General features: G+C 40.2%; 1 protein-coding gene and 1 long non-coding RNA gene across 2 annotated transcripts in view; one reads left to right on the top strand and one right to left on the bottom strand.

Moving 5' to 3' along the window:
* Positions 1–27712, bottom strand: VXN (vexin). Its single transcript, XM_021002167.2, has 6 exons — positions 27472–27712; positions 19978–20033; positions 9055–9217; positions 6239–6300; positions 3977–4077; positions 1–662 (listed from the first exon to the last, which is right to left on the bottom strand). The coding sequence occupies exons 1-6, from the start codon at positions 27536–27538 to the stop codon at positions 476–478; spliced, it is 636 nt and encodes a 211-aa protein (XP_020857826.1). The 5' UTR covers positions 27539–27712; the 3' UTR covers positions 1–475.
* LOC110219056 (uncharacterized) overlaps positions 442–27895 on the top strand; it is a 51047-nt gene continuing 23593 nt past the window's right edge. Inside the window, exon 1 of the long non-coding RNA XR_002327498.2 lies at positions 442–636. This is a non-coding gene — a long non-coding RNA (uncharacterized LOC110219056). The remainder of the gene's footprint in view (positions 637–27895) is intronic.

A 27895-nucleotide genomic window follows, 5' to 3' on the forward strand; every position in this document is an offset into this window, starting at 1 on the left:
TATATATATATATATTTGTTTTAAAAAGGTCAAAGACCCTAGGCTAAGAACTATTGATTTAACCCAAATCCCTTACTGTATAGATGAGAAACTACAGAAGAGACCTCCTATGAAGGTCTTTAAAAACAGGAAAGAGAAGTTTGCATCAGACAAAATTGTGCTGGAAAACAGGTGGATGGAATGCACATCAACTCAAGATCCCTTTCAGGCTTGTGACTGCTTCTAAGAAGAGATGGGTTCTATCTCGTCTTAGGGGAAAATCCTTTTCCTCCATTTCAAGGGAGGCAGATTTGTGGAAAGGGAGGAATAATGGTATGTTCTATATTACCCACTAGGAGAGTAGGGTGTGACTCAACACCTTGTGTTATTCGGTTATTAGAGGATCTTATTATTTGGAGTTGGAAAGGACCAGTGCCACTGCAAAAGCAATCTGAAATTTGGAGAACTCAGCAGCACGCGGAGGAAAGGTCACCTTTCAGTCAGCCTCAAAGGCGCAGTTTGTGGCTCCCAAATATTCCGACTTCTTCTTGTGCTTCATCCACATTTTCCGGAGGATGTTGGGGGTGCCACAGCCAGTTCTGCCTGTCAGCGGTACAGAGGCTTCTGCTCCCTGGGGAAAAGCTGGATCATCTTCAGGTATTTTCCTGGCCAGTCTTCTAGGTCTAAAGAGAGGGGTGGAGGAGGGAACAGAAAGAATTTCTACTCTTTGCCTCATTGCAATCATATTGAATCTCTTTCCTTTTGCATCTGGAATGCCCCTTTCTGGGGAAGGAGGAGAAAAATTCTTCTGCCCCTGTCATATTACCTTTTCCTCAGGCTGATGCCAGCAAGAACAGAGGTGGCTAGATTATTCCCGTGGAGCAGGCTCTTTTCTGTGTTGAAAAAACTTCAGTCCTTCCTATTGTCTTAGCCTGACATTTATAATCTGACTGCAACCTACCTTTCCAGCCTTTATCAAAAGCTGGACTTATAATTGTTATTCTATAGTGCAGAGTATGTATGCAAGCCTACTTACACAATTATTTGTTTTTGTCTCCTCCACTTCAATGGGAGCTCATGGAAGGCAGAGACCATTGCTTTTTTTTTTTTTTGATCTCCTTGTATCTCCAATGCTTAGCACTGTGCCTGACAAAGGTGCTTGATTTTTTTAAATCAAAATCTGTTTTTTGAATACTACGTGGGATATCAAAGAATAAAATATTGTGCCCCTATCTGTAAAGAGTCTATGACAGGGGCAGCTAGGTGGCGCAGTGGATAAAGCACCAGTCCCCTCAGGGGGACCTGAGTTCAAATCCGACCTCAGACACTTGACAGTTCCTAGCTGTGTGACCCTGAGCAAGTCACTTGACCCCATTGCTTCACAAAAAAAAAGAAGGTCTGTGACAGTCCCTTCACACCCCCCTACAATAACTGTGACTATATAAATAAAGACCACTTGAAATGACAGCAAAACTCAGGAGAAATGGATGACTTTAATTTTAATTTACAAATTAATTAATTAAAAATTAAATTTAATATTAACTTATCAGATCATAGATTTAGAGTTAGATGGGGCTTTACAGGCTATCTAGCCCATCCTGTCCCTTCTGGCATAAGTGCTTGTTGGCCTGATGGACTGAATGCACTCCCACCTTACTCAACCTGTTCAAATCTTCACTTTCTTCCAGGCTTCATTTAGATGTCTCTTCCTTCAAAAAAAACCTCTGATGCCCTGAGGTGATAGTATGACCTTTCTAGGGTCAATTTTTCCTCGAATTTGCCTTTGCCCCTATCATACTCTACCTTCAATCAATAATCAATCAGCCAGTATTTATTAAGTGACTACTATGTAGGGAAAACAAATAGAAAGAATGAAACAATTCCTATTCACATGGCGCTACCTTGTATCATGTTTATTTATTGAACATTATATTCCCCTCTACCCACTGCAAACTATGGGGGTGCTAGAGGATTCCTAGTTCCTGGTACAATGGCTTGAGAATGGTTTTGTGGGTCAGTTGTGTCCGAGTCTTCATGACCCAATTTGGGATTTTCTTGGCAAAGGTAGTAGAGTGGTTTGCCGATTCCTTCTCCAGCTCATATTTCAAGATGAAGAAACTGAGGCTAGCAGGGTTACAGAGCTAGTATCTGAGGCTAGATTTGAACTCAGGAAGAGGAGTCTTCTTGATTCCAAGCCTGAACTCTATTCACTCTGCAAATACCAGCAAATGGCAGATGTTTACTAAATGCTTGTTGAATGGAACTGCATGGGGTAGGTCAGGTGCTTCAAGGTCTCAAGCCCTACTTCTATCCTGCTCACATTGAGGAGGCTTGGCAGGGCCCAATAAAAGCAAAGAGATGCAATATAGCCTGGTTCCCATTCTTTACAGAGTGAGGAGGGCTTCTTTTCCTTCCTTATCTATACCTGCTCTGAGAGGTGGGGATTTTTAAAAGTTTCCGTGGGAGGCTAGGGGAGAAAAAGGTCTAATTTTTTTTTCTTTTCAGCGTCTGGTGTCATGGAACTAATGGAAATGTATGTGTATTAGAACCAGGGGTCCAGACTGTTTTCAAATGCTATGATTTTCATTTGTCTGCTTGTCTACCAGTAGAAATCAACTGTGACTATTGGCATGCAAAGTAATATGCAGCTCAGTGCCATACTTTGGGGAAAGTCTCTTAACATAAGACTGGGGACCCAGCTGCTGTGATTCTTTTGGCTTCACCCCCAGGTGTTGGCTAAAGTCTGAAGTCTGTTTTTAAATCTTTCTGAAAAATTCTTCTAGTTGGCCAAGTAGTTTTTGTTCACACTGATCTCATCAGTTTTTTTTTTTAACTGTTATATAGCATTTATTTTCTGACTCATTTTGGCATTTAATTGTATCAGTCTTAGATTCATGGTTGCAGCCGTGTTTCTCTTGTTTCTTTGACTAGACTGATAACTCCTTGCAGGTAGGCCCTCTTTCACAGATGTAATTCAGTTTGACAGATATTGACTGCCTGATAGTGTAAGGCACTATGCTAGGCACTGGGAATAGAAAGATTTGCAATGGATAAGTCCCAGCTTCCAAATTTGATTTCTACTGCTAGATACTATATGTATATTATATTATATACTATATTACAGAGAGAGAGATCATTTGTAGAGAAAGCAAATGCTAACAACTGGGGTGAAGGAGAAGGACTAATTAATTAAGGAGGTGGTCCTGGTGTTGCCTTGATGGGAGATGAGGCTTATGGGAGGTGGAGGTGAGAAGGGAGTACGTGGGAGATGGCCCTTGTGCATGCATGTTGCACAAAGGTGAGAGCTGGTTGTTCAATTTGGCTGGAATGTAGAGTGTGTAAATGGGAGTGATGTAGACTTCTACCTGTCTTGGTATTTATCATAGTACTACTGAGCACATACTAGTGTTTTAACTTGACCTAAATGAACTTGATTTGAATTAAAGAATTTTGTTTAGCATCTTCCACCCTTAATTCACAAGGTAATTTTGATACCAATACTTTCATTTGGGGCTCTAAAGGGGACATAGTTTGTATTTATTTATTCACGTAGTTATTTTCTGTAGTTGTCTTCCTCTTTAGAGCATGAGTTCCTTGAAGACAGACTTTTTTTTGCCTTTTTTTTTTTTTGCATTCCCCAGGCTTTAGTTCAGGGCCTGGCACCTAGAAAATGCTTAATACATGCTTGTTGACTGGCTTTGAAAAAAATTCACAAAAAATAAAACCAAATTGATATATATATCCATTACCAAAGAGTCTGAGCTCTAAAACAAGCACCCAAGTTAATGGAGTTATTTCCATCAAAAAGTACTTCAGCCCAATCCTAGAGAAATAACTAATGAGGCAGCTCTAGAGAGAGGAAGTTTACCACCCTCATTTGGAGGTGATTTATGATGGGCAAGGTTTTTGAGTAGCTTGATGACCTCTGACCTAGCCCACCTGCTACTCCTTCCAGACAGGCATTTGCCACGAAGCCTCAAAAACTCAGAGAACTTACTCTTTTGTCAGACTGCGATCACTTTCTTCTGCTGCTGCAATTTCATTGGCAGGAGGCTGTTTCACGGTAATCCTGGGCACTGGTAGTGAGGTCTGAGATATCTGTGCCATGCAGAAGGATGAAAGAAAAGTGTCAGGATATGGCTATATACCCATGTTTCTAATGGCATTGATTGAACTTACTTAAAGGGAGACTTTGTAAATTGAATTTTTAAAAGTGCAGAGAAAGAGCAGCAGAGAGACAATCATTTAATGAAAGAAGAGTTTTGGCACTTGGAGTCATCTTTGACTATTCCTTCTCCTTCATCCCTATTATTTGAATTTATCATCAAGTACTATTGATTCTTCATTTGAAAAGACTGCTAGAAAAAGACTGCTAGGTACCTCCTTTACCATCCCACAACAATGACCGGGTGAAGGCCTTTGTCACCTCTTATCTGGACTGGCATAACAGCTTCTCTGACTCCAGTTTCTGAAGCAATAGCAACTCATATTTGTATGTATCTAAGGATTTGCAAAGTCTTGCTTCTGAAAACTCTGTGATAGAAGGAGTGCAAGTACTAATATCTCTATTTTTGTTGCTATTGTTGTTTTCATGACCCAATTTGGAGTTTTCTTGGCAGAGATACTGGAGTGGTTTGCCATTTCCTTCTCCAGCTCATTTTACAGATGAGGAAACTGAGGCAAACAGGTTAAGTGACTTGCTCAAGGTCACACAGCTAGTAATTGTCTTGAAGCCAGATGTGAACTCAGAAAGCTGAATCTTCCTGACTCTAGTCCCAGAACTCTAACCACTGTGTCACCTTGCTGCCACCTCCATTTTACAGAGAAGACAGAAGGAGATTAACTGACTTTCTTGGAGCTGTGCATCAAAGTGGAGCTTATGTTGAGGTTTTTCAAGATCTCTTCACACCTCTGAGCTCATGTCATCTTAAACTGTGAGCTTGACTCCAATCAATCAATATTTATTAAGTGCCTATTATGTTCCAGGCACTATACAAAGTGCTGGGGATGCAAAAGAGGCAAAAGATAGCCCCTGTCCTCTAGGAGCTTACAATTTAATAGAGGGGACAACATGAAAACAAATATATGCAAAGCAAGCTATATACAGGATAAACAGGAAATATTAAAAAAGGGAAAAGGAATTAAGAGGAGTTGCAGAAAGCTTCCTATAGAGGGTGGGATTTTAGTTGGGACTTAAGAGAAGTCAGGGAAATCAGGGTTCAGAACAGAGGAGGGAGAGCATTCCAGGCATGGGAGACAAACAGAGAAAATACTCAAAGCTTAGAGACAGAGTGTCTTATTCATGGAACACCCAGGAGGCCATGTTACTGGAGCAAAGAGTACATGTTGGGGAGTAAAGTGTAAGAAGACTTGAAAGGCAGAAGGGGGCTAGATTATGGAGGTCTTTGAATGCCAAGTGGAGAATCCAAGGCAAGCAGGCTGCATGACAGATATTGTTTTGTTTTGTTTTGTTTTGGCTAGGCAATGGGGTTAAGTGACTTGCCCAGGGTCACACAGCTAGTAAGCATTACATGTCTGAGGTGGGATTTGAACTCAGGTCCTCCTGAATCCAAGGCCAGTGCTCTATCCACTGTACCACCTAGCTGCCTCTGCATGAGAGATATTAACATCTAAAAAATGAAAGAGGGGTTGTAGAATTTGTTCAGATACAAAGGAGTCCTTGGCAGAAAATTTAAAAAGGAATTCTTATCTTAAGTGATTAGCTGAGGTTTTCTTATGAAAGCCTCATCACTCTTTCAAATGTAACTGGTAATTAACCAGCTATTCTCCAAATGATTTAGTGAAAGACTATTTCTTCATGGGGTAATTAACTTTATCAAGTTAGTAGGCATTGGACAGATGCTTGTTGATTGATTGACTTGGCAAACTGAAGGACTGCCCGCCCCTCTTCCCCACTACAGGCCCCCTAGTGTGAGCTAGTGACAAGAGGGAACAAAAACATCCCCTGTGTCTATTCGTGACCAACTTGGCACCATTCCCTACTGTATTAGACCAGTTGCATTAGAACTGAATTGTCTTAAGAGAGAGTTGTTAGTGATATGTAACTATCCCTTGCCAAAAGAGATTATATGGTAAGGTAAAAACCAAGTGGTTTTAAAAGCAGAGAAGTTTTCAATAGTGAGATGCCTTTCTATCATTCTTAGGTCTAAAACAAAGGACACTCAGTGTCCCTGTTCATGGCACATAGGAGGACAGGCATAGCACAGCAGGTATAAGTAGCTTAATTTATCTTACTTACCAGAGATTTTCCATATGCTCGATTCCCACACAAAATTAATGGTTTGGGTTCAGAAATCCCCACTGCAGAGCAGAACAGAAATAGCATTATCATTCAGTGGTACCATGTGTCCTGCCTCCCTCTATTTCTGTGTATGATTCTCATAGCCAACACTCAATGTAAAGACAGTTGAGGACTTTGTGCTAGGTGCTGAAATCAGAAGGCAGGGTGAGGATCTCCAGGAAGGCAAGTGGAAATTTTTTGGGTGTCAAGTAAGATAATAACCTTTTCTCTTAGCACTTTTTTAATGGAGAAGTAGGAAAAAAAAAAAAGGAATCACCCCCATGCCCCTGTAATTTAGTCCTGGGGTCTAGCATCATAGGAATTTTTCCAATTTGCCTTAGAGAAGTGGAAATTCCCTAACTCTGTCAGATAGTTCAGTATTACTAACCTTAGAAGTATATCACAGTGTCAGAGAAATAAAGAGTTGCAAGGCACCTCAGAGACTGTCTATGATAATAATAATAGCCACATGTTTTTTGTAGCACTTTAAGTTTAGCAAAATACTTTCCTTATAATTACCCCATGAAGAAGGCAGACTGATTGAATCCCTGATCAAAGCATGTCAATAACGTCCTGACAAGTAATCATCCAGCTGATTCCTGGCGATATCTAGCAATGGGGCACTTCGCTACCAAGAAATCAATGGATCAGTGATCACAGGGTCTCCGCGTATTCTTTCTTTGAATAAGAAGGACCCTTTCTTGTGTCAGAGTTACTCCTTTGGAGGAGGAATAGAAGAGTCCTGTATGTATGTTAGATGAATCTTCATCTTATAGGTGTCCTCTACTTCCTGACTTATCAGGCCTTCCAAGATTAGAGAGCATCCTATGAAAAAAAGGATCCATGGTCTTTCAGAAACAGATGTATCTACTGAGAGAATCTTGGTAATTTTAAACCATGATTATGTCCTAGAACAGTGATTCTCAAAGTGTGGCCCAGGGATTGAAACCCTTTTAGGGAGTCCATGAAGTCAAAACTATTTTCATAATAATATGAAGACATTTTAATTTCTAATATACTAAAAATGTATAGATATAACCTACTTAAACAAAAGCTGTTTTGGGAGGGCTCCTCAATAATCTTTGAGAGTGTAGATGGGTAGGGGCAGCTAGGTGTTGCAGTAGATAGAGCTCCAGCCTTGGAGTCAGGAGGACCTGAGTTCAAATCTGGCCTCAGACACTTGACACTCATCCCTATTGCCTCACAAAAACAAAACCAAAAAAAAGAGTGTAGATGGGTCCTAAGACCAAAAAGTTTGAGAACCACTGTTTTAGCATATTCCAATATGATTTCCAATTCTCAATACCACCTCTGCCAACTATTGCCTTTTGGAATATGGTGATAGAATCAACGAAAAGAAAGATATAACAATTTAAGAGAGTAGTAATGATAGCTGTGGATATCTTCTGATTCTTTTTTACTCAGATTGAAACATAGATCAGACCAGAGAGGGGATAGAATTTTAAAATGCATTTTAATTGGATGATTTGATAGTTAATTTTTTGATGAGGGGTGCTTATTAAGCTCCTTGAGGTAAGGACAGCTTTCCCTTTTTTTTTCCCCCCAATCTTTACATTCTCATAGTCTGGGGTAGCTAGGTGGTACAGTAGATTGAGTGTCAGGCCTGCAGTCAGGAAGATTCATCTTCCTGGGTTCCAATATGGCCTTACACACTTAGTAGCTGTGTGACCCTAGGCAAGTCACTTAACCCTGTTTGCCTTGGTTTCCTCATCTGGTAAATGAGTTGGAGAAGGAAATGGTAAACCACTCTAGTATCTTGGCTAAGAAAACCCCAAATAGGGTCACAAAGAATTGGATATGACTGAAAAATGACTTGACAACAACAAATTTCCAGAGCCTGACACTGACTTGCCCATTGTAGGGACCTAATAAAAGTTTGTTGAATGTGGTATCCCTTTTGCATCAAATTCCTAGTGCTTCCCACATATTACCCTGCTTATTCTCACAACATCTTAGTAAACTAGGTCACAGGAACATAGGGTTTAGAGGGCCCCTAATGGTTAATTCATACCTCTTCATCCAGATTAGGAAACTGAGGACCAAAGGACAAAATGTTACATACCCTGTAAATAGCAGAGCCAGGATTCAAATCTAGGTCTCTGTCTATAAATCTAGTGCTCATTCCATTACCCATTAAGCCATACCAGATGCTTAGCTGGAGTAGATGAAATGTTACTGGATGAAGTCAGTTGCCATTTTTAGAAATCCAAAAAAGTTTTTACTGATTCAAGAAGGACAGTAGACCCCCTTCCTTTCATGCTGGATAAAACTGAAAATTCGGGAGCCTTGTCCTTTAGTTCATAATTAAATTTAAAAAAAGGATGCTTAGATCTGAGGGCCTGTAAAACTCCATCTAATTTGTATCTGGATCAACGTGGACCCTCCTTATGATGGGAGAACTGAATACTTGGACTCATTTTTAAATGAGTCATCTTTTGGAGGGAAACAGGAAAGAATATGTTGGCTTGGAAAATCTTCATGCAAGCACATCCTCTTTCTCTCTTCTCCCTTTTCCACATATGGCAAGGCTGGCATCTTCTGTCATATTGAGGATCTTGGGGAATGAGATTCCTCCAATTGCTCAAAATCAGACAGATAAATAGACTTCCCTAATCTGTGCCAGTATTTGAATTGCTGGGATGATCTAGGTGAGACTCCCAATCCTCGTTGCCCCACATATGATGGGCAGATGCTCAGAACTTAAACCTATATAGACCTCATAGATGCTCAGAAGGGTAACAGGGCTTACTTACCATGTCTGCCTGTGTTTTTGGCCTGGGGCTGTCCTTGTGGCCCATTCTGGAGGCGGCCAAACCTCCTTTCTTCGCCTTCTCGGCAAAGGACCTGGAGTCGATCATTCCTGTGGGGCAGCAGCTCCAGAGGCCCATGGATGTGATAATCAGTCACTGCTACCACCTACAGGGTAGAAAAAGAACTGACTTCTTCATACCTTTCGCTCTGAAGAGTTATGGTCATCTCTTTGCATGCCTCCAACCACCCTAGGGAAACTTTTATGCAGAAGGTCAAAATTTTTTTTTTATTGATGAGGAGTTTTGTCTTTTTCCTGAATCTGGTTAAAGCTTTTTGTTCAGTTGTATCCACCTCTTTGTGACCCTGTGGACCACACTGTCCATGTCCATGAGGTTTTCTTGGCAAGATATTGGAGCAGTTTGCCATTTCCTCCTCCAGTGGATTAAGGCAAATAGAGGTTAAGTGACTTGCCCAGAAAGTAAGTGTCTGAGGCTAGATTTGAACTGAAGTCTTCCTGACTCCAGGCCCAGTTTTCTATCCACTGAACCACCTACCTGCCTCCTCTGGTTAAAGCTTGGAGACTTAAAAATGCCTAGAAGTTTAATACTTTTTTAATAATTGGGGAAAACTTTCCTTTGCCTTAATGTTGACTAAAAATATTCATGGGATCTGAGTGGGAAGAACCTGAATAATTTTCTAGTCCAGGGGTGGGGAACCTTAGTGGAGTTAGGATTCAGTCAAAGGGCCACACTTGAGGACCTAGATGGCCACATGTAGCCTCAAGGCCACAGGTTCCCCACCCTTGTTCTAGACCAACCCTTACATACTCACTACCTCTTTTCTATTCCTTTGTTTGACAATTTTTTTTTATTTATTGTAATGAAACCTGCCTTTCTGAAAATTCTACCCATTGGTCTTAGTTTTGAACTCTGAGGATAAGAAATCCTTCTTATATACTGTGATTAAACTATTTCAATGCAACTCTTGGTCCCTTCTGAAATCTCTTCTCTGCCTTAAACATCCCCAAATGCTTTGAAAAATCCTCATATGGCATGAATTTGAATCCATAAGGGTTTTCCTTACTGTTTTCTTCTTTTATTTGTTTGTTTTTCTGGAAAGAAGAAAGATCTTTACTCTGGAAATGACAGGGGAGAAAAATCACTAACAGGAAAGTGTTACCCAAGATAAGCAAGGAGATAAGAGAATATGTAGGTGACCTTAATGGATTCAGGTCATATGTCTCAGTTGAACTATATCTTCCGCTCTTGATAGGACTGGCAGATGTGATTGCTGAATAACTGCTAGTAGCATATGAACTAGAAAGATACCACAGAATTTGTTGTTGTTGTTCAGTCATGTCCAATTCTTCGTGACACCATTTGGGGTTCTCTTGGCAGAGAAATTGGAGAAGTGTGCCATGTCCTTCTCCAGCTTATTTCACGGATGAGGAAACTGAGGCAAATTGGTTAAATGACTTTCCCAGGGTCACACAGCTAGTAAGTATCTGAGGCCAGATTTGAACTCAGGAAGGTAAGCCTTCCTGATCCAAAGCCCAGGGCTCTATTGGGTCACTACAGAGAAAGGCAAATGTCATCTTGACTTTCAAAAGAGGGAAAAGAAAAGAGTTTGCAAATTATAGGCCAGAGAGCTTGATTTCAGTTCCTGGGAAAATTCTTGAAAGGACCATTAAAGAGGTGGTTAGAGTCCATTCAGAAAAGGAAATCTGAGAGATTACAAAGAGGCTACACGAATCGTTAAGAGCAGCTCATACCAGACTAACGTCATTGCATTTTGGGGGGAGGGTTATTAAACTAGAAGATGAGGGGGAGGCTGTAGGTATAGTTTACCTAGATTTTAGCAAATCTTTTGATAAAATATCTCATACTGTTCTCTAGAAGAAGATGGAGAGATAGGGATTAGGCAAACAACACCATTAGATGGATTCAAAACTGATTGAATGGCTGGAGTCAAAGAGTAGTTATTAAAGCTTTAATGTCTATGGGGCAGGAGATTTTGAATGGAGTACCTCAAGGAGCTGTGCTTGGTCCTGTGCCATTTAATATGATAAAAATCAAGGGCTTGGATAAAGGCACAGATAGTATGTTCATCAAATTTGCAAGTGGCACAAAGCTGAAGGGATAACTAATTATGGATGACAGAGACAGAATTTGAAAGGCTGCTGAAGGAAGGCTAAGGTGTTGGGCTTAATCTAATACAATGGAATTCAATAGAGAGAAATGGAAATTCTTACACTTGGGTACAAAAAAAATCAACTCCACAATTATAGCCTAGGGGAGGTATGAATAGACAGAAGTTGTCCCGAAGAAGATCTGGGGATTTTAGTGGACTGCATGCTCAAGAGTTGTTGTCAGTGTAATGTGGCAGCCAAAAAAGCTAGTTCAGCCCAAGGGGTTTAGCTTCCAGTAATAGTGTAGAGAGCTATATTTTAAGCAGGACATAGATAGAATGCTGGATAGTGTCTAGGGGGGCAACTAGGAATATGAAGGGCCTTGACAAGTTCATGACATATGAAGATCAGTTGGAGAAACTACGCATGTTTAGCTTGGTCAAAGAGGAGACTCGGGGGGAACCTGATATCTGTGATCACATATTTGAAGGGCTGTCTAGTGGAGGAAGGAGGAAACTTGTTCTCTTTGGCCCAAGGGGTCAGAAGTTGTTTTTTGTCCTTCATTCTTGAAGAAGGCCATATTAGGGAGGTGATGCCATGACGTGCAAGTGAATTGGATTTAAGCGTGGGAGAGCTGTGCAAAGTCACCAGCTTTACTTTTTCCTCCAGAGCCGTCTGGGTCCAGTGGCGAGGTATAGATGGAGATGGTCCTAGAAGCAGTGGGAGGCCTTGGCCTTTTTAAGCTAAGGTCTTTAACATGTCTCAAGTGTGTCTGAGGCATTGCCATTCAGTGATTAAGGCGAGGTAAGAAATGAGGCGAAGAATGGCCTCTTTACCTAGTCAGAAAAGAAGAAAAATCAATCTGAGAGGAGAAAGACCTTCAGGGTTTCTGACCAAAACAGAAAAAACTGCTTTTTACCAGCCCTTGTGATAAGAAATGACAAGAATGCATATATTCCTGGGGAAAGCAAAAGTTCTGTCTTAGCCCTATGGGCCAGGGTCTTAGGAGTCTGAGCTGTAGTTATGTTTTCTGAAAGACAAACTATCTTCAAGTAAAACCTAAAACTCGTCTTATGATGATCGGAGTCTCCTAGGTCCTGATTGTTCTGTCTTGGTCATGATTCTCAAGTAATGATTCTCAAGGCATGTTTGGTAACTGCAAGCATGTTTCTATTGTTAGAATTCCAGAGCCACTGTTAGAACCTCCCAGCCCAAGATGACATTCTGTCCATGGGGATTACCTAGTAGAAACAATGGTTGGAAATTGCAGGGAGGCCAATTTTGGCTGGCTTTTAGGGAAAATTTATTAACAATTAGAGATGTCCAAAAGAAGAATGGTTCATCTCAAAAGATGATGGATCTCTTTTCCTTGAAGGTCTTCAAGCAAAGGTTGGACGACAGCTTGTTGGGGTGTTATGGTAGGGCTTCCTTTCAAGTATGGGTTAGACTAAATGGTTACTGAGGTCCCTTTCAACTCTCCAATTCTGTGATTCTTCCTGTGGGTGTGTTCCAGAAAGCTTATGTCCCTTCCAATATGTGGTGCCCAGACTGAAGCATCATACTCTAGATGGAATTTGATCAGAAACAAACTGGTGTGGGACCATCACCCCATCATGAATCATTTATTCACTCAGGAATAATATTTACATATTTGTTTCTACTTTCCATGTTTTGGGTTGAAGTGTCTCGAAAGTATTTGCACTCTATAGCTATGGAAAGGAGGCTCTAGTAAGTCATTTTGACTATTATAAATACCAAAATTAACTACAAAGGGCCTATGAAGGAAGATGTTATCTGCATCCAGAAAAAGAACTGATAGAGGTATGCAGAATGAGTTTACACACACACACACACACACACACACACACACACACACACACACACACGTATCTGATGGTAGCCATCTCCAGGGCAAGGAGAGGGGAGAAAAAAAAAGGAAAAAAAGAAAAAAAAAGAAATTTACATGATAACTTTATTATATATTTAAAAGGAGTAGCAAATTGTTCATAATAGACTTGCAGTTTCATGTGTGTTTTTTTCTATTATACTGTTATTGAAATGTTTATTTTATTCCATAAATTAAAAATAAAATAAATACAATTTAAAAAAAGAAAGGAAAGAGACTCCAAAGTCCCCCTTGTGGCCACACATACCTTCCTCACTCCTATTAATTATTCTAGAGAATTATTCAAATGGCAGTTAGTGAAACAAAGTTTAACTTGGTCTTATGGTGGGTAACTGAGCCTTAGTCCAGCCTTCAGCATGTTAGAGCACAGTTTATGGCTAGCTTCTGTTGCTGGAGACAGTCATACAGCAGGTACTTTTTACTTCTCATATCTCATCTGTGTTTGTTGCATCTAAGAGCAGTTCCAAATCTTCTGAGATCCAGATTCTTACCCCACCCATAGAGTAAAAGGGAACAGAATCTATTTCAGCATTTGTGATCTCTTTGGTCAATTTTACCATCAATATATCATTGTTTAGGGAGTTGATGTATAGCTACTTTGGTTTATCTAGGTCAGGAAATGAACCATGCCATGGCCCAGTTTAGGTTTCTGACTCAGTTCCAGCCATTTAGAGCATTTGCATCTCACTATTTGCATTAGAAGAAAGTCGTTTTTCTTTCCTGGATGTAATAGAAAGTCCAATGTTCATAGAATTCTGCAGTGAACCAGGGAAATGTCAGACCTTAATCCAGGTTGAGTGGCACCACTAATCCACTCTCTGAGATAAATTGCTCATTTTGTAGCTGCAAGCCTCTGCAGTGGGTGGTCCTGCACACAGTGCTCCCAGCTCAGAACCCTGCATAGCCCCTTTTTTCTCAACTCTTCCTCTTTTCCATTAGTCAAGCTTAAGGGACTTGGCTCAGGTCATGTGACTTTGCTCTGCCAGATCTGGCCCGATTAAAGCTCTTGGCATGATTAAAGACAGTCTTTTTTTTGGTGAGGCATTTGGGCTTAAGTGACTTGCCCAGGGTCACACAGCTAGTAAGTGTCAAGTGTCTGATCTGAGGCCGGATTTGAACTCAGGTCCTCCTGACTCCAGGCCTGGCGCTCTATTCACTGAGCCATCTAGCTGCCCCAATTAAAGGCAGTCTTAAAGCCAAGGTGCAAACAGAGACCCAGTAGGTGCTGGGCATTCAGGGCAAAATTTTCAACGAAGTCAATTAACTTCTTTAGCTTAACCATGAACCAAAGAAATAGGTACTCCCTTATAAACTGGTAAGAGAAAGAATCCAAATAACTTTTATTTAGAGAACTACTTTCCCAATTTAAAGTACTTTAATAGGTAATCTAAGTTTCTTTTCCCAACATTCCTAGGAGGTAGTGAAGGGGAGAAAATACCCATTTTGCAGATGGAAAAATTGAGACAATCCCAGCTCTGTTGCTTACTAGCTGTATGATGTTAGATAAGTTGCTTAACCTCCTAGACCCTCATTTTATTTCATTTGTCATAGCACTTTCACTACCTGAATCACAGTTTATTTTGAGACTCAAATAAGATAATAGATGTAAAAAACATGAAATAAAGTTCTTGGTGAACTGTGAGCTAGTTTAATTGAACCAGTGTGGTCATATTATTAAAAGAACACTGGGCTTGGAGTCGAGAGGAGTTATTGTAATATAACTAACAATTATATAGCACTTTGGGTTTCCAGGTATTTTACATGTATTATTTCATTTGGTCCTCTCAAAATCCCTGTGAAATAGGGGCTATTATTTTATTATCCCCATTTTACAGATGAGCAAAGTGAGGCTGAAGAACCTTAAGGGACTTGCCTCAGTCACACAGCCAGTAAGTATCTGAGGCAGGATCCATACTCAAGTTTTTCTGGCTCTCCAGTCCTGGGATCTGTGTGCTATGCCACCAGCCGCTTGAAGGCTGTGCCCGTGTTTGTGAAGTAATGGAGTTAGAGCTGACACTCAGAATTTCTGGATTTTTGTTCTTTTCAAATATCCTTTGGTTTCCCCAGCACCCCTTTTGATGCATTTCTCAAGTGATACTGGAGCCAAATCTAATCCTTTAACATCAGAAAATAAAGGTTTTTTTTTTTCCCACAGCTATGGTGGGCTAGGTCAAGAGACTGGCTGCCCTCTTACTAGGTCATCTGCATGCATGTGAAGTACTCAGCCATGCGGAGGCATACGTGAGGCTTGCCAGGTTAGGGGGTGTGCCTGCTTGCTCTCCAGGTTATCTGCTATTTTGCTTCCTTGTCAAATTAAACCTGTGTATCTAGGGATGCTAAAAGAATTTAGAAAGAATAAAGGTTTCTTGTCTGTATTTCGGAGAGAGAAGATATGAAAAGCACATCATTTTACCCTTACCTCCCTCTCTTTTTTCTCTCCTGACCCAAACACCTTAATCTAGCTATGGTGCTCAAAGCCATACAATATCTTGGGGTTATTCCATGGGGGCCCAGAGTAGAGCACATTAAACCCACACCAGGAAATGGACCGCTGAAAGGTTTGATTGTGTGGTTCTTTGCTCCTGAAAGGCTGATTTATTTTCTAGTTTCAACAGTACAGCTTGTTCCTGCTGCTGGCTTCAAACCCGAATAAGGACACCCTGATCTTTCTTAGCAGTAGGGGTAGAGAGGAGGCAAGGGTCTAGGGACCCCATTTCTTTGATATGCATGTTCCTTGAGTTAACAAATGGTCTCCTTCCTGAACATAGAGCAATAGAAGCTAAAGACTTTGACAAATACCAAAACACCAGTGTATAATGCAATCAGATAGCTTGGATATATATGGGAGGGGTCCTTTGGTTCCTCAGTTTCCATTTGGTTGTCAGTCCAGGAGATCAGTTAAAAAAAAACAAACCCAAAACAACAAGGCAGACTTGGAAATCAAGTGTGTAAGGAGGATGTGCCAAGTATAAAATGTGGGGTTCTTGTGAATTAAGATCAGAAGAAAGTGTGGCTGGTAATCACAGGTCTCAGAACGAGTCCTGAGTGGGAGAGCTATGAAAAAAGGGATGGAAAAAAATGTGGAAAGAGAATTCTGAACAAGTTAAAAATTGGCAGTAAAGTCTGTCATATAAAAGAGAAGCATATGGCTATATTGCAGCTTGAAGGTTTTAGAGCAGATATAAGAGTGGGTTTCTGAATAGAAGGATTGGTAAACGTGGAATATTAGTGACAGTAGTTTTGGAATTTCTCACAGAGTCTTTAAAATAGGGTAGAGTGTCATCTGTTTGGATGGCTTAAATAGGGTCTTGCCTAGAAGACAGGAGAATGGACTAAATTAGTGTTTGCCCTTCTATGGACTTCAAGATACAGCCTTATTGCTCAATTGAATTCAACAAGTATTTTTAAAGCTCCTACTATGTGTAAATCATCGTGTTGGGGATACAAATAAAATTAAAAATAGTCCCTATCCAAAAGGAATTTACATTTTCCTGAGTGATGTGTATGTCTGTGAATTTTTATGCATACAAGGTATCATTAAATTATTTTGTACTTTGAGACTTAATTATTGGGTATGAGAGAAATGATTATTTCTCTCTCATATTAATAATCAATTATTAAAATTGGGGACACCTCAGTATTTCTTCCCCCCCCCCCATTTCCTTGTTCAGTCTCTCAAGGACAGAGCTGATGGAAGATAGGATTAACACTCTCCTCATTCTGGGTATTGCTACTCCACCCAAATAGCTCAGGCTTAGAAGGGGGATAGAGATTCTTTGTCTAGATTGCCCAGTGCTGGGGGTGGTCTTAGTATAGGGATAGTGGCATGATGTCACTCTCAGTCCCTCATTGGAGTGAGCTCATGTCTCTTTGTAAAGTCCGCCTCTCACTAATTGTTAACCAATCAGAGTCGATAGACACCCTCAGGAACTCTCTTCTTCCAATTTAAGTTGCCCAGAGATTATGTCTCTCAAACTTTTTAAATGCCACAGATGGATTGGTGATTTCACTGAAAGGGGCATTCCCTGTACGGTGCAGACCATAGGCTAACTACACTTTCTTATACTGAATGAGTCAAGTCTGAGGCCTGTAAATCTACGATAGAGGATCCACCAGGTGATCAAGGGGCCTTTATATCTTAGCATTGCAGAGATACCAATGGAAGCATGGCCAGCTATCTATTTTTACAGTCATAAATTTCTCTGATGCAATCATTTACATTGATTTTCCTATACAATTATTTCTTGGTAATATATCATAGCCTTCTCATACCCACCAGGCACCTCTGCAAAGTCCTTTGAGTGAGCCATGGCTTTATTTCTAAAGGCATTCAGACTATCCCATGCTTTGCAACCTCACAGTATCATCAGAAGAACATTGACGTTAAAAATGATGAGTCTTTGTCTCAGGGAGTAGAGATTGGGGTTATTAAAAGCAATGTATGACTTCCCCAACGTGATCTAATGAATTATCCTATTTAATTACAAGCTCACTAGTCTATTGTCTATACATAGTATTTGACCAAGACAGGTATATTCATGGGTTCTATGGGTTGTCCATACAGCTTATATCACCAAGGCATTCTGCACCCATTTGTTTAGATCACAGATCTCATTTAGGAAGCTCTGAAGTGTTCTGGAACTTGAAACAATGAGCTTAATGTCATCTTCAAACAAGAATAACTGACAGGGCAGCTAGATGACCCAGTGGACAGAGCAAAGGCCCTGGAGTCAGGAGGACTTGAGTTCAAACACTGGCTCAGACCAGACACTTGTCACTTACTATGTGACCCTAGGCAAGTCACTTAATCCCAATTGCCTCACCAAAAAGCAAAAATAAAAAAATAAAAAAATAAAGAACCAAGGGTCACTTCCATGTCACACTGAGTCACTGAAGTAGGATGTGTAGTAGCATGAAATAACTAAAGATAATAAACAAACATCTATTCTGTAGACTGAGCAAGTAATATACCTTGCATATGTGTTATTTTTTTTTATTTAAAATTTTTTAAAAAAAATTTCACTTTTTTGGCTAGGCAATGGGGTTAAGTGCCCAGGGTCACACAGCTAATAAGTGTTATGTGTCTGAGGCCGGATTTGAACTCAGGTAATCCTGAATCCAGGGCTAGTGCTCTATCCACTGTGCCACCTAGCTGCCCTGTGTTCTTATTTTTCAAATGTATGTAGATACAGTTGTGATGAATAAAATAAAACTAACTTAATTTGTCAGCATTTCCAATTTAATAAGAGTTGCTTATCCCTAATTAATGGATATTGCTACTATTAGTTTGGATGCTGGAAAATGTTTTAGTGTTAAAAAAGGGTCTTCATGCTCAAAAATATTGAGTGTCACTGGGTTAAATGACTTCTTAGGTTCTTTTTAACCATCTGATACTGAAATCAAAACTAAAATGCAAGGTCTATGGAAGATCTTGTATTGGAGCAAGGCCAACAACATGTTTTCTAAACATAGAAATGACCTCTAACAAGTTCTGATGATAACAGCTTTTAATTAGAAAGTATTTTCTGTTCAATGATACTATAGGATAGGTACCCAAAGTATTAATATCTCCCGTCTCATAAGTGAAGAAACTGAAGGCTAGGGAGGAAAGTGACTTGGCCAGGTACATAAAGATATATATCTGTCTTGTAAGTGTTAGAGGTCAGGCTGGAACCCAGATCCTCTGACTCTAATTCCAGGGAATTTTCCTGTTTGCTTTCTCTAAGTAGCCAAACTTAGGAAATGAAGTTAGAGATAGAAAATATCACCCACAAAGGCCAATAGGCCTCGTCTAAGGGAAAACTGAGGGTAGATTGAATATCAAGATGCAAATGCTTTTCTTTGTCAATAATCAGTCAGTAAACATTTATTAAATACCTGCCACTATCTGGCATTGTGCTAAAAACTAGGGATAAAAATAAGACATAAGACAGTTCTTGCTTTCAAGGAGCTCACAGTCTGATAGGGTGGACAACATAAAAACTATGTACAAACAATACATACAGGAAATAGTGCGTTTTAATTATACAGTTGTCCCAAAAGTTTTAGTGCAGTTTAAGCTTAAAACTGCACTAAGACCTTTGGGACACCCTGTATATTCTTCTTTAAAAAGCAAATATTTTAAGGAAGGAAGAATTGTAAATCTTAGTTACATTAAGAGTGTTTTCATATTTTGAACCTTCTTTAGTTATTTAGAAGATGTTATGATTTAATGCTTTACATTTTGTAAAAAGTGATTTATTATATACTTAATACTAAATTACTTAATACTAAACATCAACACAACTACTTAAATTTGTTTTATAACAGCTTACATTTAATTAAGTTAATATTGATGCATAAAATATCCTAACTTTTCAGTCATTCCCTCTTAGAATCTCCAGTGTTTTACATTTTAAAAGCTATTTACAGTCACCCTTCTAGTCTTTGCAAAGCAAACTAGCATAGTTTTGTGGACAGAGACACAGAAATAGAGAAGGGAATCTTTTGCTTAAGGAAACGATAATGTGGGTGATTCCTGATTCCTAACTTTCTTTCTGCAGTCATGAACTACCTTTGGCTAGTTCAAATGCAGAGTAATGAAAAACTTTTTGATGAAAGGGAAAGGTCTTCTGTAACATTTCCTCAGACAGTAAATCACCCACAATTCAACCTTTTCCCTCACCATTAGTGATTTTTTATCACTTCCCTTGTGACATTTTGAATGGCAGGAATATAATTCTTTTAAAGTGTGGCCTTTAGTTTTTTAAGAAAGATCAGGAAAATTTGATCCTTTGCTGTACAATCAAGAACCCTTCAGTAAATTAAAACCCAATCTCATTCCCAAGATACACTTTTTAAAAAAATGGAAACAAATCAAGTACAAGAGAATAAAAGATGAAATTTTCTTACGCTTTTGGTCAAAAGATGTTGTGAGATTTTGACTTTTCTTCTGGCTGGACTGGACACTGAAAAGTGAGTTAAAGAAAACTCATTAGAGAGAACATAGGATTATAGCATCTAGTGATCTTGAATACCTTTTTCTTTGGAATCTCTATTGAATTCCTGGTGTTGGAATTGGGTAGAGGGAAAGAAAGATCTGGGAAAGTGAAGGCAGGGAAAGGCAATGTGATATGTTAGTTTATTGAGGAAAGCTTTGAAGGTGAAAAAAAGGTTTCCATTTTGTTGGCAATGATGTAGACCATGACTATAGAATAAACACCATTGGTAGGTGAAAACGCATTTAATTGATGTCATGACTAGGTAACATGGTGTAGTTAGTCCAGGACAGAGTACAGACTGGTTTTTGGAAGATGGAAATGGAGAGGAATTGCAGCAGAATAAAAATCAACAACAACCATAACCACAGTCTTGACCCAGGCACTTCGGAGTAATGGCAACTAAAATGGTCTGAGGGTAAAATTCAATTTTGCTGCTTCTGGGAATCTCTTGAACTCTTTCTGTCAAAATATTTTGTTGTGAACAGAGCTGTGCCCCTTCTTTATCTAGCATTTCTTGAACCTGCCAGGCCATCCTGGCATAGTTTGGCAGAAAACACAAATATGTTAGGAAAGCTAGCATATTTGTTCACTTTGGGGTCATAGGATCTTAGACTGGTGCAATGGGGTATTGATCATAGGCCCCAGATCAGCTGAGTTCTCTTTATCCCACTTGATTAAATTATCCTCCTGTGAGATATGCCTTAACACTTTCTTGCCCATTATACCTGCACTTTATATCCTATAATTCATTAAATAGGCTAGGGGAAGAGGGAAGGAGCTCATAAATTAGGGGTCCCCTTATAAAGACCCTCATTATGTTTAGGATTGGATGGGATTTTAGAGGTCATCTAATCCAAGCCCCTCATTGGATAGAGGAGGAAATCCAGAGAGTTTAAGCAACTTGACCAGTCTACCTATAACAGAACGGGAATGCAAACCTAGATCATCCGAGCCAGATCCAGAAATTTTTCCTTAATAATAGGCTAATGAGGATACCAGGATCTGCTAAAGCCGTGCTGGTGTCTCTTAATAATAGCTAGCATTTAGATAGGGCTTTAAGGTTTACAAATCACTGAGTATATGTAAACTCATTCAATCCTCACAACCTGTATGAGGTGGGTGACATATATCTCCATTTTACAGATGAGGAACTGGAGACTCAGAGAGGTTAGATGACGTCACAGCTGGTAAGTGTCCGAGGGAGGATTGAAACTCAGGTCTTTCTGATTCCAAGTTATATACTCTATGCACTTAGCCATCTAGGTGCCTCTTCTTTCTCCTCCAGAGGAAGCGAGGAACAGGGAGGAGAAGTGGTAGTGGTCAAAGAGATGTAACAACCCCCTAGCTTCCTTCGGAAGCTCAGACTATTCTAGCGTTCCACCCATCCCCCTTAAATGTTTTATTTTAATGTTTTAGCTTTGAAAGGCTTGTCCCTAAGGCAATCGCTTCTAATGCTGTTGTCCAGCTTGCCTTGAAATAACCTGATCGCGTCTCAGCTCAGGAAACAAGCATTTCAACTTTAGTTTCTTGGCAGAACCGCAGCTCTCTTTTTTTGTTGGCTTTCAGTTTGAGTCTGTAGGTTTTCCCTCCTTATGATCCCATCAGGGGGCCTATCATATAGACTGACCCGCCCTGACCGAGGCAGGAATTCAAAGCTCATAAAAGCATAAACACTGGTTTTTCCAGCCATCTTTTCTGGGAAGGAAGAAGGGGTTTAAGATTGGTTTTTGAAGGAGGAGAAAGAGAGGTTAAGTGACTCGCTGGGGGTGTCAGAGCCATTGGACCAGGGCCTGTGGGCCCCTAATGAGCCTCCATGGGTAGGTCAGACTTTAAAGGTGTAACATTTAATATGGCTGCTTTGAAGAAGGGAGGGTTGTGTCAGCTAGCTGCTGGGCCCAATTACCCAGCTGATAATCAGTTTCAGCTTTGCAAAGGGAATGGTAACTATATTTTCTGAGCTTCAAATTGAGACACATAGTCAACTGTGCCTTATTGCTGAAGTCTATTTTCCTACAGGTGCACATAGAACATGTTGGGCGCCAGGTCTTTACAGCTGAAGACAATAGAGTCTCTCATCACCACCAGTGCGGTCCAGCCCGGGCCACAAAGCTGTGCCATTTACATAGGAGACTTTTGAGAGCAGCCAATCCCAAACCTTCCTCATCTACACTTTACAATAGAGGGAAGGAAATGAGACTCAGAGATCATAGTGAATCAGATATTTGACTTGAGAATTAGGAAGTTTTGTTGTCATTCAGTCACTTCAGTCAGGTCCAACTCTTTGTGGCCCTATTTGGGGTTTTCTTGGCAAAGATACTGGGGTGGTTTGCCATTTCCTTCTCCAGCTCACTTTACAGATGAGGAAACTGAGGCAAACAGGGTTAAATGACTTGTCCAGGGTCACACAGCTAGTGTTTGAGGTCAGATTTGAACTCAGGAAGATGAGTCTTTCTGACTCTCATCATTGTTATCTACTGCGCCACCTAGAGGCCCTGTGAGGATACTCCCTCAGTCATTTAACTAGCTGGATGAGCCTGGAGAAGCCACTTACCTTTCTGGGCCTTACCATTTGCCATCTGGAAAATGAGGGGGTTGGATTCAACACCCTATGGTCCCCTCTAATGCTAAATCTTATGCTTCTATGAAGTGAATTGCCCAAGTTCATACAGGCAGGACAGAATCCAGATTTGAACTCAGGTCTTCAGACTGAAATCCAATATTCTTTCTACTATATTTTACTATAGGCATGCATAATAAGATCTAATATGAATATGTTTTTGTGGAAGAATTGAGATGATTCTGTGATTCTGCCTGTAATTCTCCACCTTTTGTGACTTGTCAAAAAATTATGCTGAAATAACTAATTCAGTTACTATTTATTTTATTTTTAATAATATTTTCTTGTCCCCCAATTACGTGTAAAAACTTTTTTTTGAAGTTTTGAGTTCCAGATTCTATCCCTCCCTCCCCTTCACCCTCCATGAGACCGTAAGCAATCTGATATAAGTTGTACCTGTGCAATCATGTAAAATATTCCCGTATTAGTCATTTTGTGCAAGAAGACTTGAACAATAAAAAAAAAGAAAGAAATTAAGAAAAAGAAAGGAAGGGAGTAAAAAATAATATGCTTCAGTCTGTATTCAGACAGCATCAGTTCTTTCTCTGGAAGCAGATAGCATTTTTCATCATGAGTCCTTTGGGATGGTCTTGGATCATTGTTTTGCTGAGAATAGCTATCAGTTACTATTTATTGAAACATTAGAACTTCTGGGGTATGGGACAATGGAATAGAATATTTGTGTTTTTTTAAATGGAATATTTAAAATGGGGATGATTCAGGAGAATCTAGGGCATATAGTTTTTGTAACCCTAAGGCAAGTGGAATGTCTTACCCTTTTATACAAACAGGGTCATGTAGCCTCCAGCTGCCACCAGCAAGGACAACAGCATATTCAAGTCTATTCCTGACTCAGGACAGAGAGGAACTGTGGATTCCAGGGGTAGTATTTCTTCCTTAAAATGGGTATAATCCATCTCAATTCTTCCTAATTGGTAAATAGGCTTCCTTCGCCCATTGGGATTCAAATAGAGGTACTTTGCTATGCCTTTAAACCCAAATCACTCTGACTTTCACTGATTGGCCAATAATGGGCTCCAGCCCAGGCCTCACTTAGTCATTGTTTGGGTATTGATGGCTCAAAGTGAGTGTAAATAGCAATTGTTTCTGTTCAGGCCAGAATCTCTGTGCACCTTCCTCTCCTAGATCAATTCTTTATGAAGGCAAACCAGGCCAAATGTTGCCTAAATTCTCACCTAGCCTTTCCTTACTGAATGGGTATTGCCTCAGACAAACTGAGATTTGGGAAAGACCTTAGCTTAAGAAGGCCGAGGTCCTTCCCCGCATCCCGGGCCATCGCCAGTTGTCCTGACCTATGTCTTGCCACCGCATTCTGATGATCCTGGAGGAGAGAGTGAGGCTGATGACTTTGCACAGTTCTGCCTCACTTAAATCCAATTCACTTGCAAGTCGAGACACCGCCCCATGATAGCATTGGTCCTTTTCGAGAACCAAGAATGAACAACAGTCCTTCGCTCTGGTCAGACTAGCCCCCTCACAGTATCAGAAACAGGGCATTCTCACTCCTGCTTCTGGGACTTCTCTCATATTATTCTCCCAGATTAGAATGACATTTCTTGGGTCATGGGATTACAGATTTAGAGCTCTAAGGGATATTGGAGATCTTTAGTCCAACTGCAGCTCAGAATTCCCCAGAACACAAGTCCAACCACTTAACTTTATAGATTAGGAAACTGAAAGGTTAAGTAACCTCTAACTTCTCTATCCTTCATCAAGTCCCATTCTTCTCTGAAACCTATTTCGTAGGTCTGTACTGTAATCTAGCCTTTAATTATTGGCTTTGGATGTTGGTGTAATGGATAGAGTGCCGGATTCAGAATCAGGAAGACCTGAATTCCAATCCTGCTTCAGATACTTATTGGCTCTGTGTCCTTGGGCAAGACATTTAACCTCTCTAGACCTCAGTTTCCTCATCTATAAAATGAGGATAATAGTAGTACCTATTTTACAGAGTTGTCATGAGGATGACATGAAATAACATGTGTGAAATGCTTAAAAGACCTGAAAATACTATAGGTATTCAGTCTTATAAGTCACGCTCACTCTCTGTGACCCCATTTACCATCTTCTTAGCAAAGATACTGGAGTGGTTGGCCATTTCCTTCTCCATCTCATTTCACAGATGAGGAAATTGAGGCAAATAGAGTTAAGTGATTTGCCCGGGGTCACACAGCTATTAAGTGTCTGAGGCCAAATTTGAACTCAAGAAGATGAGTTTTCCTGACTCCAGGCCCAGAGTTTTATCCCTTGTGCCACCTACCTGCCCCTAAAGGACTATATAAATGCTAGCTATTATTATTGTTTATTCTATATTTCATGGGTGTTAGTTGTATTGGTCCAGCTAGATGGTTAACTCCGTAAGTGCAGGGACAATTAATTTTTATGTATCTGTATGCCCTACAATGTTGAGCATGTAGTAGTCCCACAATCTAATAAATACTTATTGAATGATTGCTAAGCCAGTTTCAAATGGAGTACTTGAGAAGGAACTTCACCAAGGAGGCAAAACTGAAATTTCTTCAAAAACAAAGCTGAAATTCCCTCCTAGGAATTGTTATAATTAAATTTACAGTTATAAGTCTCCTTCTGCAGGGATAATACAGAAAATCTGCTCCTTGCTGAAAGCTTAAGATACCTGTAATTCAGATGGAGGCAAAATAAGGTAGGGCTAACAGAGTAAATTGGAGAGGCATGCATAGGGCCACTTTAAATACAACTTGCTGTTGGGTTTAAGTGTCCAATTTTTCTTTTCTAGAGAATGTCCTTGCCTTGCAGTGAATTGCCTCAGAATAAAAATGGCTCACATTTACATAGATGTTTACCATTTGCAAAGCACTTTCTCCACAGAAACCTGTGAGGCTGACATCCATGTTGTGTGTTAAGGCTGTCAAAGTACCTTATATGCTTTATTTCATAACCTTATGAGGCATATTTTTAGGATCATAGATTTGAGCTGGGAGGAACCCTACAGGTTATGTAGTCTGACTCCCTCATTTTACAGATGAGGAAAATGAGGCTCAGGAAGGTCGTGACCAAGGTCACGACCTTCACAAGGTCACTCAGCTAAGAAGGAATAAAGCTTGAGTCAGACCCAGAGCTCTTCCCACTGTATATGTGGCTATAGGTCACTCCACGTGTTACATTCTTGTAGATGAATATATTGGGACTCAGACAAAGTAAGTGATAGTCACACAGCTAGTAAGTATCAGAACCATGAGTCAGGATCAGTTTCAACAAGATGAACTCTGAAGTTCTTTGCATTATACTGCATTCAGTAGAGGTTCTTAACAAGGGTTAAGGTGAATTAAAAATATTTTGACAACTGCATTGTAATATAATTTGTTGCCTTTGTAACCCTATGCATTTCAAAACATGATTCTGAGAAGGGTTGTATGGATTTCACCAGAATGACAAAGGGGTGGGTCCCTGACTCAAAAACTGGTTAAGAACTCCTGATCTAGAGCCATACATTTAAGAAAATAAAGAATGATTGTAATATCTATCAGGATCACTCATTCTTAGTTAAAAATATGTTCATTTCCTTTAAGTGTAAAAGGATCTTTTTAGATGAGGAGACCAGGATTTAGATGAGGAGTGGGATTCAACCTCACTTAAGAATTGCAAACAAGTCTTCAAGTCTAAAATGCAAATGGCAGTCTGACAGCTTGGCTAGCCATCCTCCTTCTGAGTGACCTCAGCCTCCTGAGAACGGAATCCTAGCTGTTTTTCTCCTTCTGATTTAGAAATATACAGTGTGTCCCAAAAGACTTAGAGTAGTTTTAAGCCATTAAAACTTCATTGTTACATAAAGTTACATTCCCTGGCAGTACCTGCATATTCAGACTGAGTCTTTGGCTTCCCCCCCCCCCCCCCCCCAACAAGAAATGGCAATGTCACTGTTTACAAGAGAGGAAGAAAGAATTGTCTGGATGGGAAGTCACACCAGCAGACAGCTCACTTCATTTAAGCCACAGTGCCTTAGACCTAACAATGAAATCCAGAGCTACGCATGAGTGACTGGCTTGTACTCCAATATGGTAGGGAGAGAACAGAGGATGAAGGGAGAAAAAAGGGGACTATTCCTTAAAGGAGGTAAAGGAATTGTCCAGTAATAAGATGATTTCTCTGAGTCAGCTGAGCAGTTGCACAAATCCTTCCTCTAGACACTGAACACAAGCAGAGTCCCCTGACTTGGCCCATAAAGATCCAGCCACTTTACAGTTTGGCCACCCTTATCCTCCCTCCCTGGCTGTTTTGGGGATGGGCAACTGTGGGGCTCTCAGTATGAGCAGTACACAGGTCAGCAGATTACTTGACCTCTTCTTTTGAAATATAACCCATTGACTAGGGCATTTCCTCCTATGTTTCCCCTGGATGTTGTAGTGAAATTATATTTCTGAACCAGCTGCTTCTTGTTCCATTAACTCCTTAGCTCTTTGGGGAAAAAAACTGAAGATTCAATAGGGCTGTCCTGGGGATTTCATCTTTATTTCTCTTTTCTAAAACAATGAATACCTTGGGGTTGCAGGGACTGAACAGTTCTCGGTGGTTTTCTAATGAATTGTTTCTCAGTAAGGAATCTGTGCACCTAAATGTTTCCTCCAGAAAAAAAAAAAACAATAACAACAACAGAAACCCAACGATCAGATGTCACCGACCTGAGAATAAAGCAATAATCTAGCATCTCATTTTCCTTACCCTTCCACTGTATTTAAGAAAGACAAGAATGTGCAAGGCTCTCTTGATGAGCTTAGCTTTTTTACTCACCTTTGGATGAAATCACAGTGGTGAAAACTTCTAAATTTTCATCACTGCAGCTGTAAATCTGATGCATTTTCTTTCAGTCGTCTCTCCCTGAAGCGTGTCCTTTATCTGGCGACGGCTCTGAACTTCCTTCCAGTCAAGAGGTTTCCCTAATCCAATCTGCCTCTGTGATCATTGTCCAGGTCCACAAAAGACAGGCTGATGCTGTGATCTCATCTCATTCCAGATTCTTCATTGCAACATTTTCTACTCCCATCTGTCTTTTTATGAATTCTATTATTGCAAACATTTGCCTGAGCAGGGGAGGCTTCAGCCTCCTCCCAGGCTCAGATGGAACATTTTTATTGTACGATATGTCTGCCGCAGTGAATTTGTGAGACTTTCATAAAGTGAACGGGGATAAAGTGAAATAACCTAGCCTGTTGTA

The sequence above is a fragment of the Phascolarctos cinereus genome, unplaced genomic scaffold (assembly GCF_003287225.1).
Source record: "Phascolarctos cinereus isolate Bilbo 61053 unplaced genomic scaffold, phaCin_HiC Scaffold_4;HRSCAF=312, whole genome shotgun sequence".
NCBI classification, from domain to species: Eukaryota; Metazoa; Chordata; class Mammalia; order Diprotodontia; family Phascolarctidae; genus Phascolarctos; species Phascolarctos cinereus.